This window comes from Sus scrofa, chromosome 6 (assembly GCF_000003025.6).
Source record: "Sus scrofa isolate TJ Tabasco breed Duroc chromosome 6, Sscrofa11.1, whole genome shotgun sequence".
In the NCBI taxonomy this organism is placed as follows: domain Eukaryota; kingdom Metazoa; phylum Chordata; class Mammalia; order Artiodactyla; family Suidae; genus Sus; species Sus scrofa.
In genome coordinates this window covers 19,294,977-19,304,484 of record NC_010448.4, presented here as the reverse complement: position 1 = coordinate 19,304,484, position 9,508 = coordinate 19,294,977, and the positions used below count along the sequence as shown (strand labels likewise).

Genomic DNA, 9,508 nt, shown 5'->3' with positions numbered 1-9,508 from the left:
TGTTGGTTTGGGATTTCAAAGGGGAGGAAGATAGTCCATGGGGAGATGAAAATGCAAATGTTTGGTAAATAAACGTTTGCTGGGTCATGCAGAGACAATGAGACACAGAGTGGACCCTGACCTCTAGACCCTGCCGAGTCTCCCCACCATCCTTAGCCCCATATTCTTTGCAGGTATCTCTGGTAATAGTTCTATTTCTGTGACCAGACCTTTATCTAAATTCTTTCAGGCACTTAAGGGGAAGGCAACAAGAAAAGCTTCCTGAGTCTTCTATTAAAAATAATCAGCCTAGGAGTTTCCTGGTGACCTAGTGGTTAAGGATCTGGCGTTGTCACTGCTGTGGCTTGGGTTCAACCCATGGCCTGGGAAATTCTGAATGCCAATGGTGCAATCAATAATAATAATAATAATAATAATCAGCCTAAATTAATCCTCATGCCAGAGACATATTTTGAAGTGGCAAATATTGCCCCCCCCCAACAATGTGCTTATTAACTAGTTAAATATCTTCTTTGGAGAACTGTCCATCCAATTCTTTGCTCATTTTGTAACTGGGCTGTCTGCACCTTCTTATCTCATCAGATTCTCACAACCACATGCACCAAGGGCTTTTACTGTCCGCTGTTCAAAGATGGAGAAACTGAGACTCAGAAGGACCAAACAACTTGTTCCAGACACACAGCCAGTTAGAGTTTCTATGTCTGTCTGAATCCATGACATGTACCCTTCATGATGTCCTTTCACGCCTCTTAGACAATGTTCTGGGTGTCTGGAACTTCAGCCCTAGAAATCCCTCTGTGAGAGCCAGATCTGAAAGGGAGCAAAGGCCACTTATGCCAAGGTGTCCAGGGAATGGTGTTTACTGAGGAAAAAAATGAGTATTCACTGAGGGCAGAGGAGTCCTTTCTTGCTATTGTTCTGGCAGAGCAAGCTGTGTCTAGGAACTCCGGGAAAGCAGGCCCATCTAAGGGCCTAAAGAAGTTCAGCACCATATGGACCGGGTGCTCCTCAAACCCACCCCCTCTTTCTCCTCTTCATACAGCTTGGTGGTACTTCCCAGTAACCCCTGCGGCCAGGGTGGTCATGTGACCAAGTTCTGCCAACGGCACGTGGGCAGAAACCATGAGCCCCTCCTTCTGGCGGGCACATAAAGCCCTCACACAGGCATCCATTCTCTTTCCCTGTCTGCTGAATGATGGATAGGAGCTCTGGTCCTGGAGAAGGGCGGAGCCGTGAGAAGGAAGGAGGCTATGTCCTTGAATGACCTCATGGATGGAAGGTCACCCACAGGCCAGGAATGCCCAATCAGACTTCATGTGAGAAGAAAAAATCTTTTTTGGAGTTGAGCCACTGAGATTTGGGGGTGTTTGTTGCAGGAAGTAGCATTTCCTGACTAACACATTCTCCTCTGCTTGCACGTCCACCCTTGAAGGGGGAAGGTTGAGGTTCAGTTATGAATTCAAAAGCTCTACACGTGAGGCCTGAATGAATGATTTCATCAGCTTCTCCTGATCAGTGGTTCCGGGTTGGGGCAGGGGGGACAAATGTCTGGGGTTCCATGTTGGCACCTGCTCTGCCACTTCCAAGGTTCTCATGTCTGGGTGGGATTCCCACCCTCTCACAGGGTGACCTTGGGCAAGTCAGCTCACATGTCAATGTCAAGGGCTTCCCAACTGAGAGAGAGGGGGACAGGGGCCCCGTGCCCCACCTCAAAGGGAACAGCACATGCCAAGGAACAAAGCAGACACTGTTGTAGAGGATTTATTTTCCAGAAGGTCTGAGGGGCAAGGGCAAGGACAGGGTCAAGGGCAGGACAGGAGTGGAGGGAGAACCAAGAACACTGGAAGGCGCTGTGCATGGGCAGTGAGCAGGTTAACACTTTCAGTGCCTGTGGTGGGCAGATGACCTTAGCCTGCACGGGGACACAGCACTGGAAGCACTGAGTTTTAGGGCTGGCAAAGCCACATTCCTTGTGACTTGAACATGAGCCCCATGGCAACTCCATAAGGCGGGTATTCTCATTCTCAGGTGAGGTTCAGAGAGGTCAGACAGTCCCCTCCGGGTCATACAGCAACAACCACCCTGCCAAGCTGCACCGGGCTCCCTCAGAAAGGAACAAGCACAGATACTTGGGGAATCTGCTGTCCCCAGAGAGGTGCAGATAAATTCTAAATCCCTGTCCTTAATCCAAGGCTCTTTCACTTAACTATACCCCACATATTCACTTCAAGGGCCAGGGAAGCTCCATCTTGTCCCCCTCCCACACAGTTCCTAAAATTCTTCCAGTCATTCATGCGGCCTTTTAAGTATTTGCCTCCTTTTCATATACAAAGATAAATAGAACTTGTAATACCAGGGAGCCAAGGGTAGTCATTCACACCATAGCATGAATTTAGTTAGCAGCTATTTGGGGAAAGAGGAAGGGAAAGTGGGGGATTCTGAAGAGGTCAGGCCTGTTAGAGGAGCAGTAAAAACCGGAGGGAAGCGAGAGGGTTAAAGAGACCTGACACATAGGTAAAATGGGAAATAAAGGTGGATCTGGGCAAAACTGAGGACCCTGCCAGCTCTTCTCTAGATGACCCCGAGTCTGCATTGATGTGTGAGGGCTTTGGGAAGGTGGGAGAGGGACTTTACTTTTATCAGTCTGCAGCTTCTTACTGAGCTCTGATTCTGATCCAGGCCCTGTGTGTGCTGGACGGTGGGAGACAAAGTATCCCAGGTGTGGATCTTGGTCCAACCAATGGGGCTGGAGGACAAGCTCCCCAGGCCTGAGAATCCCGGTCTGGCTGTGATCAGGGCTGTTAAAAGTGGGCAGAGGACCAAGGGAAGTCTACAAAGTGAATCGCGATTACTGGCTGCCTACGCTGAGTGATGCCCTGGGGGCCTGATGGGGTCAGACGTATGTAGATGATGGGGAGACATTCTGGGTGTCAGGAGTAGCCTGAAAAAGAGCAAGAAGTAAAAATGTGTGACGTGTGTTTGGAAAACAGGAAGCCGGAGTCCAGCTGCATGAAGGGAAATGAGGCAGGGCTGGGGATGAGACCCAGACCTGGAGGAGCTCGGACCTTGGCCTAGGGCAATGGGGAGCCTTGGAAGGATTTTAAGCAGGGGAATGACTGACCAGGATTGTGGACCCTCTGCCTGGGGGGTGGGGGAGGGGGAGTTACAGAGGATGGATTGGAAGGGTAAGAGGGGAGATAAGAGTGACAGTTGGAGACTTGACTGAGGGTGACAGCCACAGGGATCACTGAGAGTTGTTGGCATAGGCTTGTGTCAGGGAGCAGCTGTAACAGCAGGGAGGTAGGGCTCCGTGAGCCTTCCTGGAGGATCCAAGGCCACGGTCATCAGGGCAGGGCCTGCCTCATTGGTCCAGCCTCTGGAGAATCTTCTTCACCCAGGGCAGTCTGGGGTCAGCACAGATCTCTCGGTCCCTCAAGGTTAGCAGGCTAGAAAATGGAAACAGTGGGGAGACAACGAGGCAGCATTACCATGCAGCATGGATGCCAAGTCCTGCCTCAGAAACTTAGCATTTATGAGTCACCTGCTGTATGCTAACACATTTCTTGAGGAGAGGGGAAGATAAGCAGCAAGAACTTCCCATAACTTCAGCCTCAGCACTGCCCCGTCAAGCCAAGGAATAAAATAACCAAGAGTCTCATAATCATTGCTGACATTGCCTTGGGAGAGAGTACTGGGTAGTGGCCAATGAATTTTGGAGCCAGCTTATCTGGATTAAAATTCTACCTCTGCCAAGTCCTTCTCTGGGACTGTACTTCTCTACATCTGTAAAATGGGCATGATAATTGTGGTCCAACTCCACAGGAATTTGATGAAGATTTGATGAGCTAATATCAAGTGGAATGCTCAGAACAGCACACAGCAGAGAGTAGATGCTATATAATTGTGCCAGGAGCTGGCCTAAACTTTTAACATTTTCTTTTCCTTTTTTTTTTTTTTTTGGTCTTTTTAGGGCCCCCCTGCAGCATATGGAACTTCCAAGGCTAGGGGTCGAACCAGAGCTACAACTGCCGGCCTACACCGCAGCCACAGCACAGCAACACTGCACCCTCATGGGTACTCTTAGTTGCGTTCGTTACCACTGAGCCATGACAAGAACTCCCTAACATTGATTTTCTTAGTAAATATTTGAAACAACCCTATGAACCTCTATTATTTTATCTATTTCATAGCTGATGAAAGTGAAGCCCAGTGAGGTAGAGCAACTTGCCCAAGTGCCAGAGCTGGTAAGACCTGACTCATCGTGCTCGATACGAATTGGGCTCTTGGGGACCTTTGGAGAACATCCCCATCCAGGCCCCTCTGAGATACCTGAGCACAGGGAGGAGGGGTGACCACTGGCCCAAGATCACACAGCACTTGTAGGCTACGGTTTCTACCTTTTTTGGTTTAGGGCCGAAATCTTGGCATATGGAGGAAGTTCCCAGGCTAGAGGTCCAATCAGAGCTGCAGCTGCTGGCCTACACCACAGCCACAGCAACAGTGGATCCTTTAACCCACTGACGGAGGCCAAGGATCAAATCCACAACCTCATGGATACTAATCAGGTTCTTAACCTACTGAGCCACAACAGAACTCCTAAGGTTTCCACTTTTGCCCAAGCTTCCACAAACACCAGGCCAGGCCCTTGGGGTGACCTGCCTCAGCCAAAGCTGGTCGGTGATCAGAGACATCCTCCAGCCCGAGACTCCCTTCCTGCCTCTCAAGAGTGTGTCTGCTGAGACCCTCACTCCCCTGATCTGCCCCCACCCAACGGACAGAAAGAACAAAGAAGACAGCAAAGCATAGTTGATCTTGACAGCATGGGCAGCCTGCCTGGGCTGCTATGTGACAGTGGACAGGGCTCAGCCCCTCTCTGAGCCTTGACCTTCCCATTCATTAAGTCTCATTCGTTCTAGAGTCCCTTGGGCCTCAAGATCCAATAATCACATGTGTGCTCTCTCTCACTGAGCATCTACTATGTGCCAGGCACATACTACCTTCCACTTACTATTCTTGTGCCCTGTGAAGCTCAAGAGGCCCCATAACCTCTCTGTGCTGATTTTCTCACCTTATAAAGGAGACTGTAATGGTACCTACTACATAAGGTTATTTGAAGGATTAAATGAATTAATATTTTTAAAGTGTTTATAACAGTGCCCAGCACTGAGCAAGCACTCTATATCTGATAAATAAAAATAAATGAACGTGATCACTCCCGTTATACTGATGGGGAAAATGAGGCACAGAGTTGCAGTGACCAGAACCCTGGGCGAGCTTCCCACTTCAGCCTTCTTTGCTATTCACCCACAGACCCATCTGAGGGACAGAAGTTGAATGAGGAAGACGAAGGTGAAAGGATGACAGAGTCGCAAAGGGGATCATGAGTCCCCAGGCCCAAACATCCCCAATGCATGATTAGGCGGGCAGCCAGCTCTGAGGAGCTGAAGCGGCAGCCAGAGGGGCTGCCCCAGAAAGGACAGGCCCAGGCACCCAGCTGGGGGCAGGGGCGGGCGCAGGCCCAAGACCAGGGGAAAGGAAGCAAAGAAACTGAGAGAAACCAGCAAAGGAGAACAGGAACCTTACGAGAAAGCACTGAACAGGGACCCAGAAGTCCAGGTTCCAGCCTGGGCAACTTTGAACCACCGTGATCCCCTCCCTTGTGCTCTCCCTCCCCCCAGCCTGTTTCTCCACTTGTAAAATGGAATCATCGCACCTCTTTGTAGGATCATTGTGTGAATTAGACAGTCATGCTCAGCACAGTGCCTGGCCCAGAGGAAACACTTAGTGTCGGCTCTTAATAATCTCCTGGTAAGAAGGGGCTGCCTCCAATAACCAACTCGCAGGGCATCGGGGAGGATCCAAGATGCTTCTGATGGGAGCATCTTTGCTGACAGCAGCATCAGATATATTGCCTCTACCCTGAGCCCTACGTTCCATACCTACCTAGCTATGCCCATGTGGAATGGCACCCTTGGCCTCTTCTGAACCTGGCATGTTGCCCGGCACACAGTAAATGGCAAGTAATATTTAGTAGATGAGCATATAATTTTTTTCCTGGTACACCTACACCTCAGCGGAGCCCTCTATTCCAGCCAAGTGCTGGAATACACATGCCAGTTGCATTCCTCCATCCCTGGGACCACCCCACCCAAGTGCATGTGGGCCTTCCTGGGCCACACTCATCAGGCTCTCCAAGGCCTTGCCTCGCCACCTCCCTACTCACACCACGCCAGGCCTCCGGCAGGAGTCTGAAGTCCAGTAGTAATACTTCACCACACGCAGGGGCAGGGGGTGGCGGATGTAGTCCCGGCAGCAGACGCTGTCCTCCACGTTGGCGCCGTAGGGGCCTGGCAGGGAGGGAGGGGTGCTCAGAGGGGTCGCAGGCTGGTGTCCTTCGGCCCTAACCACTGACCCGGCTTTTCTGTTTTCATGTGTAAGGTGGGTGTCCAGAGGATTTGGGCCCTCAAAGTCTGTACTCTTGGGGCCTCTGAGAAGCCACTAAGGGCCCCAAATCTGACCCTGGGTTGGTCAATTCAAGGGCGAGGTATTCAGAATGATCAGGCATCAGCAATGCCCTAAGCTTGTAAATGGAGCCTAGAGATTCTGAATGGGAAGGAGCCTTAGAACCTTGTTATTCGAGGTGAAGTTCATGGACCAGCACCAGCAGCACTACCTTTCTAGCTTTTTTTCTTGTCAGAAAAGCTCAGCACCTGGTCCCAGCCCTGCTGAATCAGATGCGCATTTTGAAGAATTTCCCATGTGATTCAAGACGTTCTCCTCAGCTCACCTCTCCTCCAATCCCCTCCGTGGTGCAAATGGTGAGGATGAGGTCTAGAGAGGGGGGAGGGTTTGCCCATATCACACAGCATGACCCTGGACAGTGAGGGCAAGGGCTCCGGCAGAGACCGGTCAATGCAGACCCGGGTTCTAGTCCTACTCTACCGTGAATCACCTAACACCTCTGAAGCCTGGTTTCCTCCTCGGACCCAGGGAGTAATATTAGTATCTAATATAGTATCTACTCCTCATTAAAGTAGGGCCTTTAATGCAGGGAAAGCACTCAGGAAGTCCAATAACTGAGCAATCATTGCTCTTCGCTGCCTGACTTCCAGTCCAGCCCTCATTTCCTGCCCACATTGGGCAGAAGAGTGTACATCGGGAGAGAAAGAAAAGTCAGGAACCCAGTGGTAAGGGCAGGTTCTGGAGCAAACATGGGGTGGTGAGGAGGCAGGCCCAGCTTTCCAAGGGAATATCCCTTCCCCCTGCTCCTGCCTTTACCCACCCCAGCTGGCCCCCTTCAGTGGCTCCTCCTCCACACTGCAAGGGCCCTATCCTTCAGTTCTCTGGAGTAGGGACCCTGGGCTGTGCTCACCATGACCGGCAACCCAGCTGAGGCAGACCCTAGACTCCAAGCTGTCAAGACTACCCGTCTAACAGATGTATAAGATCAGGCCCATATAGAAACACACACACACACACACACACACACACACACACACACACACAATAATAATAATAAAATGAAGCCCACAGAGGCAACGGAACTGGTGCAAGAGCCAGCGGCAGATTGGGGTCTTCTCAGTTCAGTGCTCTTTTCATCACATGAGGAAGATACCCCAGTGTCTGACCTTGACGTCCACAGAGAAGCCTCCCTCTTCCCAACCTCACCTGCCTCAGTTGCTTGAAGTATCATAGCAAGGAAGACGAGGGCAGCCAGGAGCGGGGTCTGCAGGCTCGCCATGTTCCTGTCCTGAGTGTCTGAACCAGGTGTCTACAGTCGTCCAAGGACAAGAAGGTCTGGTATTTAAGCGCTTGCTCTACCCACAAGCCTCAGACACTCTTAGTCACCAGTGAGCCCAGAATCTCTGACATTCATATTACGAAAGAAGAACTCCCACTTCCTCCAAACAGAAGGAAATTCTCTGTGGCCAGGAACTACTCAGAGGGGACCCCCGCCCTGACCTCCCCTCTGGGTCCCAAGAGACCTGCAAAATCCCCCTTGACCTGGGTCTCTTGGAGGCCTGTGCTCCCAGGGTCTGCTGGCTCTGTGGCCTGAGCCATGTCACTGGATCATCTCTGCGACCCAGTTTGCCCAGCCAGAGATGGGGGAGACATCTTCACACTGTTTGTAAATCAGGTGAGAATGCGGACAGGAGCTGAGCAGCCCCAAACCCTCACCTGGAACTGAGGCCCATCTCGTGCCCTTGGTGACCTTCATCCCTGATGTGTCTTCAAAGGGTTCACTTCTCTCCCCCATCACTAGCGTCTCCTAGGGCTTCTCACAAAGTCTCACCGAGGGCCAGCTCATGTTCACGCAACAACTTCCACGCACTTCCATCCGGACTGTTCCTCCTTCCCAGCTGTCCCCACACGCTTCCTCCCCTATGCCCTTCTCAATCTACCGCCATGTCCCACCAACTCCACTTCCTAAATCTCTCCCGCATGGCTTCCCTTATCTCCACCCACACTGTCCTGCCCAGGCCAGGCCACTTCCACCTCAGGTTCAGATGCGAGCCCCTCATCCCCCTCTCCACACAGTAGCAGCCAGAATGAGTGGCCCAAATTCAAAGCTGCACATACCTCTCTCCTGCTTCAAAACCCTGCTGTGGCCCCTTAAACCCGTGCTCCTGATTATGGCTTCCTTTCCAGACATGCCCCCCACCCAGGTCTCTTCCCCTGAGGAATCACCCACCTTCCTCATAGTTCCTCAAAGAGGCCTGTGGTCCATCCCTGGCCATGAATGCCCTTTCTACTTCTCTACTGCATAAACTCCTACTCATGTACCAAGAGCCTTTTGAAATGTCATCCTCTAGGTAAGCACACCCCCTCAGGACTTGAAAATTCTCCAGGGTGACCTAGAACATGCACCTGAGCAGACTATGTCAGATTTTCTCTTTCTCAGGCTCCTCCCAGAAGCCAAAATCCAAGCTCTTGGAAGGCAGGGGTCTCCAATTATTTGTCTGGCATCCCAGAGTCTACCAAGAGTGAGGTATAAGGGGGTGCTCAGAACACATCTAATTTGAGGAGGAAATCTAAGCTCAGAGAAGAGGGGGCTTGGTGGTAAGTGGCTGACGCATCCTGGAGTTCAGGACTCAGTACTCCATTGGTAAAGGGACCATCCACTCATTCTTCAACAAATATCCATTGAGCCCTTGGGAGACAAGATAATGAATGACCACCACCACTCCCGAAATGTCTACATCTAATTCCCAAAACTTGTGAATATGTTACCTTTCATGGTAAAAAGGACTTTGCAGATATGTTTAAGTCAAGGATCTTAAAACAGGGAGATTTCCTGGATTATCTGGATAGACCCAATGCAATTACAGGCCATTATAAGAGGTGGGCAGTGACAGGGTCAGACTCAGATAGAAGATAGGATGGCAGAAGCAGGAAGTTCACATGATGTGACACCATGAGCCCAGGAATGCAGGCAGCCACAAGAAGGCGGAAAAGGCAAGGAAAGAGATTCTCTCTTGGAGCTTCCAGAAGGAACACAACCCTACCA

At 51.0% G+C, this 9,508-nt stretch overlaps 1 protein-coding gene across 1 annotated transcript; it reads right to left on the bottom strand.

Moving 5' to 3' along the window:
- On the bottom strand, positions 2,979 to 7,759 carry CCL22 (C-C motif chemokine ligand 22). The gene is given in 3 exon segments (NM_001256776.2): positions 2,979 to 3,446; positions 6,224 to 6,347; positions 7,669 to 7,759. Coding segments are annotated over 3 exon segments (282 nt in total). The 5' UTR covers positions 7,742 to 7,759; the 3' UTR covers positions 2,979 to 3,361.